The 23120-nt window shown below is 42.9% G+C and overlaps 1 protein-coding gene across 1 annotated transcript in view; it reads right to left on the minus strand.

Annotated features, from left to right (window-relative positions):
- Positions 1-20528, minus strand: part of LOC118399456 (potassium voltage-gated channel subfamily G member 2) — a 33007-nt gene extending 12479 nt beyond the window's left edge. The window contains exons 1-3 of the mRNA XM_052472123.1: positions 20000-20528; positions 7210-7525; positions 6406-6988 (exon numbers count right to left, since the gene is read on the minus strand). Of these exons, the coding sequence (XP_052328083.1) occupies positions 6406-6988; positions 7210-7403 (777 nt within the window). The 5' untranslated portion in view covers positions 7404-7525; positions 20000-20528. The remainder of the gene's footprint in view (positions 1-6405; positions 6989-7209; positions 7526-19999) is intronic.
- Between the last annotated feature and the right edge of the window lie 2592 nt (positions 20529-23120).

The following is a 23120-nucleotide window of genomic DNA, read 5'->3' on the forward strand; positions in this document are numbered from 1 at the left end:
CCTCTCCAAAGAGTGTGTGTGTGCGTGTTTATGTGGAAGCCTTGTCTTGGATGATTTTGTTTTTGGCAAAGCGTTCCCCATATGATGACTAACACACTAATCCAATACAATGACTGAGGAACAGACTTTCTCCACAGTAGGACATTTCTTTAGACTTTCGAAGTCATTGATATTTTTCATTTGAGTGAGAGAAGTGTAATCTCCCACATTAAATAATCTATTTTCCTGGCTTCTTTTCCAGTTATTTAAATATTTTATTGTGTTTCTTAAATGTATTTGTTTCTCACTAGACTGAAATAACTCAGTGGAATAATTCCCATAATTCACGCTGGAAATCAATTACATTACAGCAGACGTACGCTGGCCTCAACCCAGGCGGTCTTGTTGCCTGTCAAGAGAGATTCTTGGGGACCATCAATGCTGCAGAATTATTTTGGTATCTGTGCCTCGACACAATCCTGCCTCGGAGCTCTACGGACAATTCAGTCAACCTCATGGCTTGGTTTTTGCTCTGACATGCACTGTCAACTGTGGGTCCTTATATAGACAGGTGTGTGCCTTTCCAAATCATGTCCAACCAATTGACTTTACCACAGGTGGACTCCAATCAAGTTGTAGAAACATCTCAAGGATGATCAATGGAAACAGGATGCAGCTGAGCTCAATTGAGTCTCATAGCAAAGGGTCTGAATACTTATGTAAATAAGGTATTTCTGTTTTTATTTGTTTTTTTATAAAGTGTCATTATTGATCATATTGTGTGTAGATCGATTAGGACCATTTTTTATTTAATAAATTTTAGAATAAGGCTGTGACGTAACAAAATGTGGGAAGTCAAGGGGTCTGAATACTTTCAGAATGCACTGTATTATCAGAGAGAAGAAAATGGATAAAACAAGTTCTACATTTCCAGACGTTTACAGGGGGAGAAATAAGCCATTTTGACATTGAGGTGTGAAAAGACTGAAATTGACACACAAACTCAGAGGACACACTACTTAGAGCAGCGTTTCCCAAACCCGGTCCTGGGACCCCAAGGGGTGCACGTTTTGGTTTTTGCCCTAGCACGACACAGCTGTTTCAAATAATCAAAGCTTGATGATGAGTTGGTTATCCGAATCAGCTGTGTAGTGCTGGGGCAAAAACCAAAATGTGCACCCCTTGGGGCTCCGTGGACCGAGTTTGGGAAACACTCTACTCTGAGGACACACACACACACTTTAATCCCCTATTCATCCAGATAGCGGCAATAAGCACATCCATAAAACTCTACGTGTGTGTACGTGCAGCTGTTATGTGGGCCTGAATCACTGAGCTGTATCAGAACAGACAAGCTAAGTGCTGTCCATCACCAACACCACCTTGGCTTTGTCCTCTGATGCTTTTACAAAAAAACTTTTTTTCAATTTTAATGGATCCACAACTGCACACAGTCAAAGGGATATGAAGGTTAGAGTCTAACTGAGTCTGGAAGACAAGGGTTGTCAGAACATCTCTGTGCAGGTGAGACAAGCCTGCGGACGGAGGAACAACAAGCTAAATGCATAATCAGAATGTAACATTTAACATGGTTGAGGACGCCAACTCTTACTGTAAGACGACAAATGTATTAGATTATTATCTGCTGGTCTCGTTCGTTCGTGAGTTTAGCCTATAGCTGAAACGTATCATGATAAACTGCATCTGAATCTACACTGAGAAATCATTAACACAACATGCAACAATTTCAATATGTTTACAGAGTTACAGTTCATAAGGAAATCAGTGAATTAAAATACATAGATTATGGCCTCATTTATTTATTTCACATGACTGGGAATACAAATATGCATCTGTTGGTCACAGATACTGTACCTTTAAAAAAATGTAGGGGATTTGATCAGAAAACCAGTCAGTATCTGGTGTGACCACCATTTGCCTCATGCAGTGTGACACATTTCCTTCGCATAGAGTTGGTCAGGCTGTTGATTGTGGCCTGGAATGTTGTCCCACTCCTCTTCAATGGCTGTGCGAAGTTGCTGGATATTGTCTGGAAATTGAACACTTTGTCGTACACGTCGATACAGAGCATCCCAAACATGCTTAATGGGCGGCATGTCTGGTGAGTATGCAGGCCGTGGAAAATCTGGGATATTTTCCGCTTCCAGGATATGTGACAAGATCCTTGATATATGGGGTTGTGCGTTATTATGCTGAAACATGAGATGATGGCGGCTGATGAATGGCACGACAATGGGCCTCAGGATCTCGTGACGGGATCTCTGTGCATTCAAATTGCCATCGATAAAATTACATTGTGTTTGTTGTCCGTAGCTTATGCCTGCCCATACCATAACCCCACTGCCACCGTAGGGCACTCTATTCACAACGTTGACATCAGCAAATCGCTCAGTCACACGATGCCATACATAGTGGTCTGCCATCTGCCTGGTACATTTGAAACCGGGATTCATCCGTGAAGAGCACACCTATCCAGCGTGTCAGTGGCCATTGAAGGTGAGAACAACACCCAACTGAAATCAGGTCAAGACCATAGAGAGGACGACGAGCACACAGATAAGCTTCCCTGAGAAGGTTTATGACAGTATGTGTAGAAATCCTTCAGTTGTGCAAATCCACAGTTTCATCAGCTATGTGGGTAGCTGGTTTCAGACGATCCCACAGCTGAAGAATCTGTATGTGGAGGTCCTGGGCTAGTGTGCTTACACATGGTCTGCAGTTGTGAGGCTGGTTGGATGTACTGCCAAATTCTCTAAAATTACGTTGGAGGCGGCTTATGGTAGGGAAGTGAACATTTAATTATCTGGCAACAGCTCCGGTGGGCATTCCTGCAGTCAGCATGCCAATTGCACACGCCCTCAAAACTTGAGACATCTGTGGCGTTGTGTGACAAAACTGCACCTTTTACATTGGCCTTTTATTTTCCCCAGCACAATGTGCACTTGTGTAATGAGCATGCTGTTTAATTAGCTTATGCCACTCCTGTCAGGTGGATGGATTATCTTCGCAAAGGAGAAATGCTCACTAACAGGGATGTAAACAAATTTGTTCACAAAATGAGAGAAATTAGCTTTTTGTGCGTATGGCACATTTCTGGGATCTTTTATTTCAGCTCATGAAACATGGGAACAACACTTCACATGTTGCGTTTATATTTTTGTTCAGCATACCCCTCAATAAAGACAGCGTCCTAGGGATTTCATTCAATTTACATCCATAGTGGGAAGATCTATGCTGATCACCATCAAAGCCTCCCGTTAATGAATATTAGCTCAACTAACGGAGGAGGATGGTGGGCGGACTCCGTTCAAACAGCTCAGGTTATTAGCTCTTACTAATGAAGATAGTTGATTTGGATTTCTCTGAAGTGTTTAGACGCAATCTTGCTCTGCTTAACATTAACACATACAAAAATACAACCCGTAGCGTAACCTACAACATGGGTCTAGACAACCCTCCTTAACCTTCAAACATGGACATGAGAATAAACAGAGAACATTCCATAGATACTGCTCCCTATCAACAAGTACAGAGTATTCTTGGCCGTTTGTCAAGTCTCTCTCTCGCTCTCATTATAACACAGCATTTGTATATATCCTTGCCTGACCTTTGTCTCCCTCAATCACTTACAGTATTTACTCTTTTAAAGCTCAGCCAGTAACCTCACCTAATAGGAGATGAGCGCTTCAAGAGAAGGTATTGTTTGGGGAGTTAGCTCGCTAACACCAACCCTCCTTATAGCTAGCTCGCTAACACCAACCCTCCTTGTAGCTAGCTCGCTAACCCTCCTTGTAGCTAGCTCGCTAACACCAACCCTCCTTGTAGCTAGCTCGCTAACACCAACCCTCCTTGTAGCTAGCTCGCTAACACCAACCCTCCTTGTAGCAAGTTCGCTAACCCTCCCTGTAGCTTGCTTGTTAACCCTCCTTGCACCCCTCTCACCCCGACGCAGAGGTCTCTTTGGTAGCGGGAGAAGCCTGTGGAGGTTCTCTTTAAATCATTCTAAAGCTTTATTAATGTCATTCAGGAGGTTGACTGTGTTGCCCCACAAAGACACTCCAGCAGGAACACTGAGGTCTCAGAGGCACAACTAATAGACATGAAACACCCAGAAGAAGAAGATAATATAATTACTTATCTCGATCAGTGAAATTGGTGCAGTAACATTAGGTGGCCACTGGCCAAGTTTTAAGCCCTATGGGACCCCTGAGGACCACAAGGGGACAACCTCTGGCTTAATGTACTGATTATTAATCTACAGTGCCTTCAGAAAGTATTCATACCCCTTGTCACACACACACACACACACACACACACACACACACACACACACACACACACACACACACACACACACACACACACACACACACACACACACACACACACACACACACACACAGTGAGAGTGGAATTATGTTTTTATGTTTACAAAATAAGTAAAATTGAAAAGCTGAAATGTCTTAAGTCAATAAGTATTCAACCCCTTTGCAATGGCAAGCCTAAATAAAGCTCAGGAGTAAAAAAGTGCTTAACAAGTCACATAGAGTACCACAGTATGTGTCATAATACCCATAAAACCTAGCGGTCAAACAGAGAAATGGTTCTAATTGTTTTTACACCATACATTTTTCCCACTTCAAATAAGGGCTGTGTTTCATGTAAGCTTACCCTGACCTGTTTTGATAACCATGTAAATCTATCTCGGACAAGGTGACTTTTAAAATCAATATATTTCCCTGTATTTAGGATTTGTCGTCTTGCATGATGTCTACTCTGATGCTAATTAGCATTTTCGAATTGAGCCAAATATATTGATAATAGTCATCTTGTTGGAGAGAGATTTACACGGTTATCAAAATATCACGCAAGGGTAAGCCTACACAAACCACAGCCCTTATTTGAAGTATTTCTAAAATCCCCTATGGGAAAAATGAATGGTGGAAAAACAATTAGGACCATTTCCCTGTTTGACCGCTAGATGTTATGGGTATTATGACACGTCCACTGTGTAGCTTTATAAGTTGCATGGACTCACTCTGTGTTTTTTTTTTATTGACTACCTCGTCTCTGTATCCCACACGTACAATTGTCTGTCCCTCGGTCGAGCAGTGAATTTCAAACACATTCAACAACAAAGACCAGGGAGGTTTTCCAATGCCTTAAAAAGAAGGCCACCTATTGGTAGATTAAAACTAATTTAAGCAGACATTGAATATCCCTTTGAGCATGGTGAAGTTATTACTAACACTTCAATATACCCAGTCACTAAAAAGGAAATCACTCAGGGATATCAACCTTGACGCCAATGGTGACTTTAAAACGGTTCGAGTTAATGGCTGTGACAGGAGAAACTGAGGATGGATCGACAACATTGTAGTTACTCCACAATACTAAACTAATTGACAGAGTGAAAAGAAGGAAGCCTGTACAGAATAGAAATATTCCAAAACATGCATCTTGTTTGCGACAAGGCACTAAATTATTACTGCAAACAAAATTGGTCTAAGAAATGAACTTCATGTCCTAAGTACAAAGTGTTATGTTTGGAGCAAATCCAACACAACACAAGACTATGACTGTTTTTATGATAAAAATAAACGCTAAGCACAGGCAAAATCCTATAGGAAAACCTGGTTCAGTCTGGAGTTGCTTACCAAGATGACATTGAATGTTCCCGAGTGGCCTAGTTACAGTTGACTTAAAATTGGTTTGAAAATCTATGGCAAAACTTGAAAATGGCTGTCTAGCAATGATCAACAACCAACTTCACAGAGCTTAAAGAATTGTTAAAAGAATGTGCAAATATTGTACAATCCAGGTGTGCAAAGCTCTTTAAAGGCTTACCAAGAAAGTTTCACAGCTGTAATCACTGCCAAAGGGGATTCTAACATGTATTGACTTAGGGGTGTGAATACTTATGCAAATGAGAGATTTCCATATTTAATTTTCAATACATTTGCTAATATTTCAGTCTGTAACAACAAAATATGGAATAGGTCTGAATACTTTTTGAAGGCACTGTATATTCTATGTTCATTATTCCTTTACTGCCTGAATAAGAGCAATACGAGAGTGCCTTAACAGCAGCAGCAGTGATCTGGCAAATGGAATAATCTGGTATTAATGTGATTGGAGTTGTAGCGTGGCAGTCGTCCCTGACAACAACCCTGAGCCATCACATTACCTCTGTGAAGATGAGTTACTATAAGGGGGAAGACTCGCCATGTGGAGGTTGTCCCTCAAACATCATCCTACTAAGAGGAGAATGTAGATGTGGATGTGCTCAGAGTTTCCAGGTCTGTAACTCGGTTAGGTCAAACTCCTGGTCCTATGTATAACCCACCCGAGTGTGACCCCGAAGTAAAACCCTGTGAGTAGGGAGTAAACAGGAAGTGAACTCACCCTCTCCTCCTCCTCCCGGAGGTCGGGCATGGTACTGATGCAGAGCGTTACTGCGGTTATGGCCACAAACACCACCGACAAGAAGGCAAAGATCTTTCCAGGTAGTCCAGATTGAGGGTTCTCCACCATGTCGTGCAGCCTGCGCATACACCCCGCCATGCGGCTCTCCTCCTCCTCCGCCCCTCCCTCCCCGACGTGCCCCTGCCCATCCTCACAGCTCTGGGGGGTCAGGGTTGTGGTGAGCTCTGCCTCCTCCATCCTCAGATGCTCCTTGAGCTCCTCCTGCCTGATGCGTAGCTTTCGGAGGCAGCACCACTCCAGCCTGGTGTCCTCCACGCCCCAGTAGACCAGCTCCTCCTGGAAGGACAGGGCACACATCTCCCTCAGCAGCCGCAGCCGCCCTGCCGCTAGGAACGTCACGATGGTGCGGAACGCAGATGGGCTGCGGTCAAAGAAGTACTCCTGGCACCCGTCGTCGTAGTCATCACACACCTCCATGATCTCATCCAATGAGCTACAGCCCCTCAGCCGGCCCAGCCGCGTCAGAGGGAACTCCTCCAGAACGGACCAGGGGATACGGTACCTGGTGAGAGGAAAACTCACAATGTTACCGCTGCACAATGACTTTGCACAATAGTCACTGAAATACTCTTCAAATACTATTCAAGTTATAATGCTCTTGAGCAGCAGCAAGACCAATGTCTGGATTATTTGCCTTTTAAATCTTGCACCCAAAGACTTCTGATTATGGACTATTGATTATTGAGATGAACACAGCAACTCTTGACTCTGTTGGTATTGTACCTGATCCCGCCCACGTTGATGACGGCTGATAGGTCGTTCTCCTCCTGCCCCTCATTGGGCCTCCGCAGCAGCCGTTGCCGCTTGAAGAACACACCCTTCTTAGTTACCACCTCCTGCTGGTTCTCAATGGGGAAGTGGAAGGGCGTGAACTCTTTCTCCGTGCTGCCCGCTAGGAAGGCCACCTCCTGGTACATCCCTGCTGCTCCTCTGGGTGACCCAGGGGGTCCTGGTCGGGAGGCGATGGGTGGGGAGTGGGGGGGTTCACTGACAGACTGGGTTGGCAGGGACCTCACCCATCCAGGAGCAGGGTTGGGCTCTATGGAAACAAAGCAGATGAAAGAAAGTTTAGACATAGAAATTACTTCCACTGGTTTATTGGGATGAAGTACTTCAGAATCTCAGGATGAACCAGATACAAGTCACTCTTCAGGCTCCTTTTGTCCCCTCTTTCTCTCGTCACACCAACAAGTTTTGCATCAGCAGGAACCCCGATGCAGAGAGAGGAATTCTTTAAGTTGTGGTATTTAACGCGTCGCTGAGGGCCTAAATGAGATGCTTCTCTTTAAAGGATTGTTTATCAAGGTTCACTAAATTAAAATAAATACAGAGCAATTAGATGTGGAATGTCGACAATGAAAAGAACAAACTGTTTGGATATACTTGGTAAAACTTCCTGTGATTAATCTTTCACGGGCCATTGACTTTGTTTAGGACAACAGAAAAAGTGCAATTAATTCTGCAGCAATAATATCTTGCTTTAATCTTCTTATTCCAACATAGATTTTTATATCAGTATAACCACAGCTTCAGCTGGTGAAACAAACTCCTAAAATGTGGCACTTTCCAATGGCACCTTCCAGTCTTACGACTGACAGAATGCAGCTCTGCGTAGCGAGGGTTAAATGATTCATACAAAGCCAAATTAGATCACAGTGAACTACTGTCAGCCACAAAACTCCTCTTCATGATGCAGCATCACACTAAAACTTTAATCAGTTTCGTTCACAAGAATGTTCTGAACCTCAAAACAGGACACATTGTGACTGTTGGTGAATAAGAGGAAAACTTTACAAACTCTTCCAAAATCTTTTGAGAAACTCATATATACATACATATACACACACACACCGTACAGTTGAAGTCAGAAGTTTAAGTACACCTTAGCCAAACACATTTAAACTCAGTTTCACAATTCCTGACATTTAATCCTAGTAAAAATTCACTGTTTTAGGTCAGTTAGGATCATGTCAGAATAATAGTAGAGAGAATGACTTATTTCAGGTTATATTTCTTTCATCATATTCCCAGTGGGTCAGAAGTTTACATACACTCAATTAGTATTTGGTAGCATTGCCTTTAAATTGTTTAACTTGGGTCAAACGTTTTGGGTAGCCTTCCACAATAAGTTGGGTGAACTTGGCCCATTTCTCCTGACAAAGCTGGTGTAACTGAGTCAGGTTTGTAGGCCTCCTTGCTCGCACACGCTTTTTCAGTTCTGCCCACAAATGTTCTATTGGATTGAGGTCAGGGCTTTGAGAAAGGCCACTCCAATACCTTGACTTTGTTGTCCTTTTTGGCTATTTTGCCACAACTTTAGAAGTATGCTTGGGGTCATTGTCCATTTGCAAGATCCATTAGCGACCCATTAACTTCCTGACTGATGTCTTGAGATGTTGCTTCAATATATCCACATAATTTTCCTGCCTCATGTTGCCATCTATTTTGTGAAGTGCACCAGTCCCTCCTGCAGCAAAACACCCCCACATCACGATGCTGCCACCCCCGTGCTTCACGGATGGTGTTCTTCGGCTTGCAAGCCTCCCCCTTTTCACTCCAAACATAACGATGGTCATTATGGCCAAACAGTTCTATTTTTGTTTCATCAGACCAGAGGACATTTATACACAAACTACGACCATTGTCCCTATGTGCAGTTGCAAACCTTATTCTGGCTTTTTTATGGTGGTTTTGGAGCAGTGGCTTCTTTCTTGCTGAGCGGCCTTTCAGGTTATGCCGATATAGGACTCGTTTTACTGTGTACCTGTTTCCTCCAGCATCTTCACAAGGTCTTTTGCTGTTGTTCTGGGATTGATTTGCACTTTTCGCACCAAAGTACGTTCATCTCTAGGAGACAGAACTCCTCTCCTTCCTGAGCGGTATGACTCTGCGTGGTCCCATGGTGTTTATACTTGCATACTATTATCTGTACAGATGAACATGGTTCCTTCAGGCGTTTGAAAATTGCTCGCAAGGATGAACCAGACTTGTGGAGGTCTACCATTTTTCTGAGGTCTTTCTTTTGATTGTCCTGTGATGTCAAGCAAAGAAGCACTGAGTTTTAAGGTAGGCCTTGAAATACATCCACAGGTGCACCTCCAATTGTCTCAAATTATGTCAATTCGCCTATCAGAAGCTTCTAAAGCTATGATATCATTTTCTGGAATTTTCCAAGTTGTTTAAAGGCACAGTCAACTTAGTGAATTTAAACATCTGACCCACTGGAATTGTGATACACTGAATTATAATGAAATAATCTGTCTGTAAACAATTGTTGGAAACATTACTTGTGTCATGCACAAAGTAGATGTCCTAACCGACTTGCCAAAACTATAGTTTGTTAACAAGAAATTTGTGGTGGTTGAAAAACAAGTTTTAATGACTCCAACCTAAGTGTATGTAAACTTCCGACTTCACTGTGTATATTCTGTATACCTTCTGTATACCAACCCTACCTTGTCACAACACAAATGATTGGCTAAAACGCATTAAGAAGGAAATAAATTCCACAAATGAACTTTTAACAAGGCACACCTGTTCATTTAAATGCATTCCAGGGGACTACCTCATGAAGCTGGTTGAGAGAACGCCAAGAGCGTGCAAATCTGCCATCAAGGCAAAAGGTGGCTACTTTGAAGAATCTCAAATATAACATATTTTAATTTGTTTAACACTTTTTTTGGTCACTACATGATTCCATATGTGTTATTCCATACTTCACTATTGTTCTACAATGTAAAAACAAAAGTCAGTCCCTTCTCCAGCAACTGAAGTAGAGCGTTGAAAGCTGCTACACTAATGGCAAAGATGACAACCTAACGAGCTAGGGACAAGAATACAAACAGAGAATGATTTGACCTGGACACAATTTACTGCTGTGACAGGACAGACAGAAAGACAGAGGTGCATGGACCGAGAGACAGGGAGAAAGGGAGAGAGAGAGAAACAGAGAGGGAGAGAAACAGAGAGAAAGACAGACACGGTGACAGCATAAGAGAATATATGTATTAATGCTGTAATGTGTATGTATGAAAGACAACTGCTGATTTAGAAAGTCCAGAAGAAAACAAGGTTGGGCCAGGAGTATCCATCACCTGCTGATTAAACACAGTGAAACGTGTCAGTGCGCTCCAGTGCCTGGGTGGATTGGCTCAGTAACGCTCCTTTCACACGTACTGATGGGACAACCGAGGGGAAAATAAGCTCCAGATAAAATGTCACATCTTCTGATGAAGCCTTGTGTGTTCTAATGTATTTACCACATGCTCTTTGTTTTATTTTACAATGGGCAGAAGGGGCACAACAATGGGAATGGATTCAGGGTCAAGTGCAGATAATTGAGTGTGTTTGTCCAGAGTTGGGTAGGTTACTTTCTAATTCGATACATTTACTCGTTACCTGTCATCATAGTGGTCTCTGACTTGTGGTCAGACTCGCTCATGTGGAACAAACTTCCATTTACACCTTTTTTCAATGCTGAATTGAATATCATTGACAAAACAGGTATTTTTGCAAACATCCTTTCTGAATTTAAAAGTAATCCAAGAAGTAATACTCTAGTTTTTCAAAAGTATCTGTAATCTGCTTACAATATTTTTCCGGGTAATTTAACTGATTACAATGAGTTTTTTTGTAATCAGATTATATGTAACTACATGTAATCAGTTACTTACTCCCAACCCTGCATATGTCAATAGATTTGCAACATACAAGCAGATGGATAAAAGTATTCTGTGTAGTGTACACAAATGTCATTGGTTAGCAATGTCAGTCAAACTGGCCCCTCCCTCTCTCTCTCTCTCTCTGGGGGCTCAGAAAATGACAGGTCCATAAATGCACAGAACACCACCCCTGAGAGGAGGTGGTTATGGACCGTAACATAACACCCAGGAGACCTAAAGACCATACATTGTCGTCATTTACAGGTATAACAGCTTAAATTTGATCACTCTTACTGCTGACAATTTTCCTGCACTGCATGAAATACAGATTAACTCAGTGATTTACATAAATTAACTGAAAACTTGCACTAACACACGGTTATATTAACAGAGTTGCACTTTTCATGTAGCCTACTTTTGTCCAGCTAATAGCCTAACCACCGATCAAGCAACAGTATGGACTAAAATTAAAATGCTGTTGCTGCAGGATTATTTTGCAACAACAATATTGGTCAAATTAAGACCCTACATATTTATAATGGACCATGTATTCATACATATAGGACCTTTGACTAGTAGTCAACATAATAATGAATGCTGAGACAGTAGCCTGGTCCCAGATCCGTTTGTGCCGTCTTGCTAGTTAGACAGATGATCAATCTGAGGGTAGTACAATGCTTGGTCCTACATGCAGGACTACTGACAGATGTGAAACACAAGTTTGTCCTCTGTGACTTTCCACTGGTGGCAAGCTATAAGTAGCCGCACTCAGGTAGTGCTCACCAGTTGTGACCGCTGGAGGGACTACACCATCCTTCTCAAAAAGGAGTCCCGTGTCGTCTCTGTAGTAAGATATTGTATCATAGCAACATGTCTACTCTACATATCCTGCCATACTAGAGTAATTTGGGCATCCAACTTAATCTGTGACAGTGTCTGTAACAGTGCTCTGATGGTTTGGGGAAGAAGCCAATATCCATATTTGAAGGACTAAACGTTTATCTGCAGAGATAACAGAGAGCTGCTGTGCTGCTCTTTCAGCCATGGCTGTTCTAACATTGTGGAATTGGTTCTTTCCTTCTTAGTGCTGCTGGTGTTTGACTGAACTACTGAAACATGGAAGCATAGTCCTGCTTCACTAACCACTTTCACAAATTCACATTTACCATAAACATTCTGAAAGCCCAAGATGGGGTAATGAAAATGACAAAACCAAAAATCCATTCTAATGAATTCACTTCAAATAGAAGTTTACAGGTTATAAAACGTGTTTTCTAAAGTCCATCTCCTGCCCCGGGGGGGTTATAGAAAAGAGTTTGTGTCACTAATTTCCTTAGATGCATGATAATTGTGACCTATTTAGGCAGCCCTGAAGGGTGCATTCGTAAATTCACTCTGGCTATCTACTCCGATTTCATAGCACTCTCGTCTGAGTGTGCCAGAGCGCAGAATAACTGATGAATTTATGGACGCTCACGTTGAATATGGGCGGTGTCAGCAAATGTCGGCAAAAAAGCATAATTAAATTGTTGTCAGCAGCACAGTTACAGTCCCCAACACTCTGGAGAACATGAAAACAGCCGAACCAGCTCTGCTAGGGTGAGTAAAATGGTCAGAGTGAAGTGTTCTCTCATTTGTGTCTGGAAGTAACTAGCAAGCTAGCCAACATTAGGCAGTTAGCGTGAGTGCTTGACTACTGTTGTGAGGTCAGAACTCTCGGATCAACTCTACTCCTCGGCCAGGGCGTCCAGTGTGCGCTCTGAACGCCCCTATCAAATAACATTTTATTGGTCACATACACATGGTTAGCAGACGTTAATGTGAGTTTAGCAAAATGCTTGTGCTTCTAGTTTCGACAGTGCAGTAATATCTAACAAGTAATCTAACAATATCCCAACAACTACCTAATAAACACAAATCTAAAGGTGTGAATGAGAATGTGTACATATAAATATATGATGGGCGATGGCCGTGCGGCATAGGCAAGATGCAGTAGATGGTATAAAGTACAGTATATACATGTGATATGTGTCACGTTCATCGTATTGATGAGACCAAGGCGCAGCTTGATTTGAATACATTCTTCTTTATTACGAAGAACACTAAACAAACCGCTAATCATAACGAGTGCTGACATGCAACTACACATAGACAATAACCCACAAAACCAAAATGGAAAATGGCAACCTAAATAGGGCCCCCAATCAGAGACAACGATAAACAGCTGTCTCTGATTGGGAACCAATTCAGGCCACCATAGACCTAAATGTACCTAGACATACGAAACCCCCATAGATATACAAAAAACCCTAGACAAGATAAAAACACACATACCACCCTCGTCACACCCTGACCTGACCAAAATAATAAAGAAAACAAAGATAACTAAGGTCAGGGCGTGACAATATGAGTAATGTAAGATATGTAAACATTATTAAAGTGGCATTATCTAAAGTGGCATTGTTTAAAGTGACTAGTGATCCATTTATTAAAGTGGCCAGTGATTGGGTCTCAATGTAGGCAGCAGCGTCTCTGAGTTAGTGATTGCTGTTTAGCAGTCTGATGGCTTTGAGATAGAAGCTGTTTTTCAGTCTCTCAGTCCCAGCTTTAATGCAACTGTACTGACCTCGCCTTCTGAATGGTAGTGGTGTGAACAGGCAGTGGCTTGGGTGGTTGATGTTATTGATGATCTTTTCGGCCTTCCTGTGACATTGGGTGCTATAGGTGTCATGGAGGGCAGGTAGTTTGCCCCCAGTGATGCGTTGTGCAGACCACACCACCATCTGGAGAGCCTTGCGGTTGAGGGTGGTACAGTTGCCTTACCAGGCTGTGATACAGGATGCTCTCGATTGTGCATCTGTAAATGTTTGCCAGGGTTTTGGGTGACAAGCCAAATTTCTTCAGCCTCCTGAGGTTGAAGAGGTGCTGTTGCGCCTTCTTCACCACACTGTCTATGTGGGTGTACCATTTTGGTTTGTCTGTAATGTGTACACCGAAGAACTTAAAACTTTCCACCTTCTCCACTGCTGTCCCTTCGATGTGGAAAGGGGGGTGCTCCCTCTGCTGTTTCCTGAAATCCACGATCTTCTCCTTTGTTTTGTTGACATTGAATGAGAGGTTGTTTTCCTGACACCACACACTGAGTGCCCTCACCTCCTCCCTGTAGACTGTCTCGTCGTTGTTGGTAATCAAGCACACTACTGTTGTGTCATCTGCAAACTTGATGATTGAGGCATGCATGGCCACGCAGTCGAGGGTCAACAGAGAGTACAGAGGGGGCTGAGCACATACCCTTGTGGGGCCCCAGTGTTGAGGGTCAGCGAAGTGGAGATTGGTTGTTTCCTACCTTCACCACCTGGGGGCAGGATGTCAGAATGTCCAGGACCCAATTGCACAGGACGGAGTTGAGACCCAGGGCCTGCGGCTTGATGACGAGCTTGGAGAATACCATGGCGTAGAATGCTGAGCTGTAGTCAATGAACAGTATTCTTACATAAGTATTCCTCTTGTCCAGATGGGATAGGGCAGTGTGCAGGCGATTGCATCATCTGTGGACCTGTTGTGGCGGTGTGCAAACTGAAGTGGGTCGAGGATGGCCGGTAAGGTGGAGGTTATATGTTCCTTGACTAGTCTCTCAAAGCACTTCATGATGACAGAAGTGAGTGCTATGGGGCGGCAGTAATTTATTTCAATAATCTTTGCCTTCTTGGGTACAGGAACAATGGTGGCCATATTGAAGCATGTGGGGACAGCATACTGAGATAGGGAGCGATTGAATGTCTGTAAACACACCAGCCAGCTGGTCTGCGCATGCTCTGAAGATGCGGCTAGGGTGCCGTCTGGGCCAGCAGCCTTGCGAGAGTTAACACGTTTAAATGTTTTACTCACATTGGCCACGAAGAAGGGGGAGGGTGCGAGGTCGGTGGCACTGTATTATCCTCAAAGCGTTCGAAGAAAGTGTTTGTCTGGAAGCGTGACGTCGGTGTCCTTGACATAGCTGGTTTTCTTTTTGTAGTCCGTGATTTCCTGTAGAGCCTGCCACATACGTCTCGTGTCTGAGCCATTGAATTGCGACTCCACCTTGTCCCTGTACCGGTATTTCGCTTGTTTGATTGCCTTGCGAAGGGAATAACTACACTGTTTATATTCAGCCATATTCCCAGACCTCTTTCCATGGTTAAATGTGGTGTTCGCACTTTCAGTTTTGTGCGAATGCCGCCATCCATCCACGGTTTCTTGTTAGGGTATGTTTAAATAGTAACAGTGGGTACAACATCTCCAATGCACTTCTTTATAAACTCACTCACTGAGTCAGTGGATAGATTTATGTTGTTATCTGAGGCTGACTGGAACATATCCCAGTCTGCGTGATCAAAACAATCTTGATGCGTGGATTCCGATTGGTCAGACCAGCGTTGAATGTTTCTAGTCACTGGTACATGGCTTTGTATTAGAGGTCGACCAATTCAACATGGCCGATTTCAAGGTTTCACAACAACCGGTAATTGGCATTTTTGGACGCCGATTTTGGCCGATTACATTGCACTCCACGGGGAGACTGCGTGGCAGGCTGACCACCTGTTAAGCAAGTGCAGCAAGGAGCCAAGATAAGTTGCTAGCTAGCATTAAACATATCTTATAAAAAACAATCAATCTTAACATAATCACTAGTTAACTACACATGGTTGATGATATTACTAGTTTAACTAGCTTGTCCTGCGTTGCAAATAATCAATGCATTGCCCATTAATTTATCATCGAATCACAGCCTACTTCGCCAAACGGGTGATGATTTAACAAGCGCATTTGTGAAAAAGCACTGTCATTGCACCAATGTACCTAACCATAAACATCAATGCCTTTCTTAAAATCAATACACAAGTATATATTTTTAAACCTGCATATTTAGTTAAAAGAAATTCATGTTAGCAGGCAATATTAACTAGGGAAATTGTGTCACTTCACTTGCGTTCAGTGCAAGCAGAGTCAGGGTATATACAGCAGTTTGGCCACCTGGCTTGTTGCAAACTGTGTGAAGACCATTTCTTCCTAACAAAGACCGTAATTAATTTGCCAGAATTGTAAATAATTATGACAAAACATTGAAGATTGTGCAATGTAACAGCAATATTTAGACTTATAGATGTCACCCGTTCGATAAAAACCTGAACGGTTCCGTATTTCACTGAAAGAATCAAATGTTTTGTTTCAAAATTATAGTTTCCGGATTTGATAATATTAATGACCTAAGGCTCGTATTTCTGTGTGTTTATTATATTATAATTAAGTCTATGATTTGATATTTGATAGAGCATTCTGACTGAGCAGTGGTAGGCTGCAGCAGGCTCGTAAGCATTCATTCAAACAGCACTTTCCTGCGTTTGCCAGCAGCTATTCGCAATGCTTGAAGCACAGCGCTGTTCATGACTTCAAGCCTATCAACTCCTGAGATTAGGCTGGCAATATTATAGTGCCTATATGAACATCCAATAGTTAAAGGTATATGAAATACAAATGGTATAGAGAGAAATAGTCCTATAATTCCTACAATAACTACAACCTAAAACTTCCAGGAACCACCAGTTTTCATATGTTCTCATGTTCTGAGCAAGGAACTTAAACTTATTTAAACCAAATTGAACATGTTTCATTATTTATTTGAGACAAAATGTATTTTTATTTATTTATTATATTAAGTTAAAATAAGTGTTCATTCAGTATTGTATTGTTGTAATTGTCATTATTACAAATATATATATATAAAAATTGTCCGATTAATCGGTATCGGCGTTGAAAAATCATACTCGGTCAACCTCTACTTTGTATGCATTGCGGAAGTTAGAGTAACAGTGATTGAGTGTATTACACCTGCGCATAGTGCAATCTATATGCTGATAGAATATAGATAGCTTTGTTCTCAAGTTTGCTTTGTTAAAATCCTCAGCTACAGTAAATGCAGCCTCAGGATATATGGTTTCCAGTTTACATAGAGTCCAGTGAAGTTCCTTGAGGGCCGTCTTGGTGTCTGCTTGAGGGGGAATGTACACCGGTGGGGATAACTGATGAGAATTCTCTTGGGAGATAATATGGCTGGCATTTGATTGTAAGGAATTCTAGGGCGGGTGAGTAAAGGACTTGTGTTCCTTCCTGTATGTTGTTATGATTACACCATGAGCGATTAATTATGAAGCATACATCCCTACCCTTCCTCTTCCCAGAGAGGAGTTTATATCTGTCGGCGCGATGCATGGAGAAGCCCGGTGGCTGAACCAATTCCAACAACATATCCCGAGAGAGCCATGTTTCCGTGAAACAGAGAATGTTAGAATCTCTAATTTCTCTCTGGAAGACAACCCTTCCTCGAATTTCATCTACCTTGTTGTCAAGAGACTGGACATTGGCGAGTAGTATATTCGGGAGTGGTGGGCGATGTGCAAGTCTATGGAGCCGACCAGGAGGCCGCTCCGTCTGCCCCTTCTGCGTAGCCGTAATTTTCGGTCGGCTTCTGGGATTAGGTCCATTGTCCTGGGTTGTGGTCCAAACAGAGGATCCGCTTCGGGAAAGTCGCAATCCTGGTCGTAATATTGGTAAGTTGATGTCGCTCTTATATCTAATAGTTCTTCCCGGCTGTATGTAATAAGACTTAAGATTTCCTGGGGTAACAGTAAGAAATAATACATCAATAAATCAAATACTGCATAGTAAAGACTTAAGAGTCGCTGTTTGATGCACAGTAGAGCACTGGTTTCTGTACAGGCACCGGTATGAGAAGTCCATCAACAATAACACTTTCAGGCAAGTCTCTCTATTTTTCCACACATTTGCATCTTTACACAACCACACGAAACAGTGGTTGTTTTTCTATTGGTAGAATGTGATGTATGAAATGTAGGTGGTCTATAGTGGCTGTATCATGTAGTTTATAGGTGGACATCATCGCTGCACTAAGACTAATTTCCCCCTTGAGGGCCATAAAGTTGATCGTGCCGATAGCATCGGCCTTGAAGGTAATCATCTCTCCCTGTAAATCCTCACGTATTACATGGTCTGTCTATGTGGCTCCAGGAAATGTATAGGACAAATGGGAGACGTGTCATGTGTACCAGCCTCCCAACCCCCAGTCCACATCCCTATACTTCCACCCTAACCCGACCCCCAGTCCACATCCCTATACTTCCACCCTAACCCGAACCCCCAGTCCACATCCCTATACTTCCACCCTAACCCGAACCCCCAGTCCACATCCCTATACTTCCACCCTAACCCGAACCCCCAGTCCACATCCCTATACTTCCACCCTAACCCGAACCCCCAGTCCACATCCCTATACTTCCACCCTAACCCGAACCCCCAGTCCACATCCCTATACTTCCACCCTAACCCGAACCCCCAGTCCACATCCCTATACTTCCACCCTAACCCGAACCCCCAGTCCACATCCCTATACTTCCACCCTAACCCGAACCCCCAGTCCACATCCCTATACTTCCACCCTAACCCGAACCCCCAGTCCACATCCCTATACTTCCACCCTAACCCGAACCCCCAGTCCACATCCCTATACTTCCACCCTAACCCGAACCCCCAGTCCACATCCCTATACTTCCACCCTAACCCGAACCCCCAGTCCACATCCCTATACTTCCACCCTAACCCGAACCCCCAGTCCACATCCCTATACTTCCACCCTAACCCGAACCCCCAGTCCACATCCCTATACTTCCACCCTAACCCGAACCCCCAGTCCACATCCCTATACTTCCACCCTAACCCGAACCCCCAGTCCACATCCCTTACTTCCACCCTAACCCGAACCCCCAGTCCACATCCCTATACTTCCACCCTAACCCGAACCCCCAGTCCACATCCCTATACTTCCACCCTAACCCGAACCCCCAGTCCACATCCCTATACTTCCACCCTAACCCGAACCCCCAGTCCACATCCCTATACTTCCACCCTAACCCGAACCCCCAGTCCACATCCCTATACTTCCACCCTAACCCGAACCCCCAGTCCACATCCCTATACTTCCACCCTAACCCGAACCCCCAGTCCAGACCACACATCAACAAGTTAATGAAATGCGGGTGGAGTGTAAAATATATAGATAATCCATACAGGCAGTAAAAGGAGAGCCCTTCGAGAGGGTAGGAGCTGTTTTAAAAGGGTGTATAACCCATTGACTTGAAAATAACTCAATCTCCCAGGTATTGACTATTCACCTGTAAAAACAAATAGTCTGTAGGGTGGATCCTCTGATAAGGGTCCATGATAGGTTCAAGACAGAGCTTAGCCTAGAGGGTAACATTTAGACGCCTGCAATAGAAACATAATTTCTATTGCGTTATATACAGTTATAGCCCCTTTTGTTTTGGGGTTATACAATTATTGGCATCCAGAATGCTTGCACTGAGACAAATTGGTCAAACCCGAATACTCCGGTTTAAAAGCCTATATTTGAAATAATCTAGAGATTAATTTTATATAGGAGACAACTTTCAACCTGTCTCTGTCAGATTTTGCCCATCTTGCAAAAAGGAGCCACTGCCGTAGCCTACCGTGCCTAGGGATATGAGAGAGAGACAGAGAGACCGAGAGACCGTTGGACAAGTAATTCATTGTAAGGGAAGGTTTCAAATGCATTTTTTTTAAATCCACACAACATGCACCGTGAATAAACATTAGGCTAGCTAGCCTATAATATGGATGGACATTACAGCATAGCCGACAATAGCCGGGAAGCCCAAATTCGCCGCGCACTCCAACATTTACAAAAATAAATGCTGAATAAATATTTGTCTAAGTGTCTGTACAAACATTGAAATGTCATTCATGATTATCACACCTACCCGCTGTGTTCGGCTTGTGTCCATTGGCAGAGAACTTCCCCACATTTCGATCAGTTATGAAAGCGCATATTGGTCAACATAAAATACATGATCCAATCTACTCCGTCCAATCTATGGTCCTAACGTGGTTACTTGACTTTATACCAGGACAGGTGCACTCAGTCCCAGGTAACGTCACGTGCTTTACTTCTGAACCATTAGGAGCAAGTTTGAAGGTTTGGTAAACTTGCTGCACACCCGCATAGAATAATCAAAATACTGAACAATACTATGATTGTTTTAAATCGAAGGAACTGACATTAACAAAATAACCCACTCAACCGGACGAGACTCACGATAGAGCAGTTGGAAAAGACGCCGCGGATTTGAGAAGAGCCCGGCGTGAATGGGGGTTGCTGCTCTGTGATAATTCCAATGTTACGTCTCTCCTCTGACTGTCTTGGAGTCGGACACCGCTCTGCTCACGCGACAAAATCGCGCTCCGCGGTGTGCTCCCTGCTCTGCTTCGCTTCTTCCCGGAATTGACTTCTGCTTCCAACAGCCAATTCAAGTAGCTCGCACTGTGATTGCAGAATAATAAAACAAATCATGAGGCATACAAATCATTAAATGCGCACAAGTGAATTGAACACGTACAAATAAAATATAGGTTATGCATAATTCGAGTTTGGAACTTTCTGTTAGTTATAAAATATCGACGGGATAAACACAGCTAGGACTACTACAGTTATGTTACTGCATTATTAAATGGTTATAGCCTCCTCATTGTCCTATAATGGTGTAGGACTACCGTAGACTAAGGTGTAGGCCTATGAAATAAATGGTTTAAAGTGATAGTCCACCAAATTGAGGGAAACCTAATAGATGAGGGAAGTGAACGATGGTGAGGCAGTTGGTCCTCCTTGATTGATAGGTGTGATGATCGATGCCCAATTTACAACGCAGGTTGAAGCCAGGCACAGAAATACATAATTTGTCTGTTCATTTCAGTGCTCGAGTCTATTACAACATATATCAATACCATAGGACCCATCTGCGTCACAAGGCTGTAATTGCATAATGTGTTTGATGGATGAAGAAACAAAGCAAACCCGGATAATGTGGTCCTTCTGTAGCTCAGTTGGTAGAGCATGGCGCTTGTAACGCCAGGGTAGTGGGTTCGATTCCCGGGACCACCCATACGTAGAATGTATGCACACATGACTGTAAGTCGCTTTGGATAAAAGCGTCTGCTAAATGGCATATATTATTATATATTATTATAATGTTTACGTCACTAATGAGGGTCGGAAGGATGGACCTCTGTAGACGAACAGCCTGGTAACCGATGAGGGTTGACACAGGGCAGGTGATGACACAGGCCTTTTCACACTGATACTGCTATGCCTATTCACCAGCACACCATTGACTGGAATTAACAATTGCCACACTCAGTGGTGACTGGATTAAAAAATATATTTTTTTAAATGTACCTTTATTTAACCAGGCAAGTCAGTTAAGAACATATTCTTATTTTCAATGACAGCCTGGGAACAGTGGGTTAACTGCCTGTTCAGGGGCAGAATGACAGATTTGTACCTTGTCAGCTCTGGGGTTTGAACTCGCAACCTTCCGGTTACTAGTCCAACACTCTAACCACTAGGCTACGCTGCTACGCTGCCAGATTGAGTTAGCCTCTCAAGAAATATTACAGTAAATACAAATAGAGAAATAGAGATTTGGGGCCAGGAGTTTTTCCTGGCCCGGTAACTCTGGACACTAGTTATGATGAGGTCTAACTATGAGAGCTTGAGCATTGGTGCCTTTCACTGTAAAGTCCATCAGTCAGCAGCTGACAGGTCCTAGTCCCTCACCTCTAGAGGGAGACAGAGAAGTCTATCCTACTGTTCAGTGACGATTAAAAGGGTTAACTAGCTGTTACCACTATGGCATATCAATGAAATAAAATCCTTTTGTGGTGAAGGATGACTCGGGTTATGATGCCATTCAGCTTCACCTGAAGATGTGAGCCCCAGTGGAATCATTTTACTGATAAAAATGCAAAACTTTGTTGAGGATAGAGTTAATTGGATTTTCTACATTGGGACATCACAAAGTCTCATCTCAAAGAAAACATCACTCAGAAGTATCCAGTAAGAGATAATGAGTAGTTAGATGAGATCTGGAGGAAATGCCTCCTTTTGTCTAGGCTTGATTCGTAACGTCCCTCAGACATTTAAATGTCTCTGTAACTTTATGATGGTACCAAAATGTCTCACCTTTGGTGGAAAAGATAAAGTTTTAGAGACTGTTCCCTAAAATAAACGTTTTTGGGGGGTTTGCCTGGAGCTAACCTTGTCCCCAGCCTCAAATTGCTGAGAGAAAGCTGACTTGTGGACAAGATTAACCTTGAACTATATGAAATGGGAAAAGATTAAGTTGTGTTAGAAAGAGTTATAGTCTATTGATTGACTGTTAATTACTTCTAAAGGCTTTTATGTCCTCAGGAGGTTTTCTGAGTGCACATTACAGGTTTACCTCTTCCTACCACCCTGTACAAGAAAGCAACAAATCAGCAGAAACTTGATTACACTAAAATGAGTAAACGTGAATTACATTACAGCACTATTAAACGGTCCCTACGGTTTGTGACATTAATGAATTACGGTGTTTAGAATGTGCAACATCAGCTTGGGAGGAGGTACAACATTAACTCTGTTTCCACTGTCTCTGTCACCACTCCTCCTGTCCAACCAAAACCCCTTTTAGGGAGAATCTACTAACTCCATGAGGCTCGTTGTGAGTTTCTAAACCCATGATTATGTTTACACACTCTCGGGGTTGTGTCGGAGGTTTAGGATGGAAGAGCATGAAGAGGCAGAGCAGGGAAAGCAAGATGAGGGAAAGCCATGGACAAAGTATAGAAGAGAGGAAGACTCAGTCTGAATGGAATGCAGTGGTCCTGTAAGGCTCAGTTGGTAGATCGTGGCACTCAGAACGGCAGGATTGTGGGTTTGATTTCTAGGACCACACATACGTAAAATGTAGGCACCCATGACTGTAAGTCTATTTGGATAAAAGTGTCTGCTACGTGGTATATATCATTATTATTATTATGGTCTGCTTATACAGTATTTGGGCT

This window comes from Oncorhynchus keta, chromosome 20, assembly GCF_023373465.1.
Source record: "Oncorhynchus keta strain PuntledgeMale-10-30-2019 chromosome 20, Oket_V2, whole genome shotgun sequence".
Taxonomy (NCBI): domain Eukaryota; kingdom Metazoa; phylum Chordata; class Actinopteri; order Salmoniformes; family Salmonidae; genus Oncorhynchus; species Oncorhynchus keta.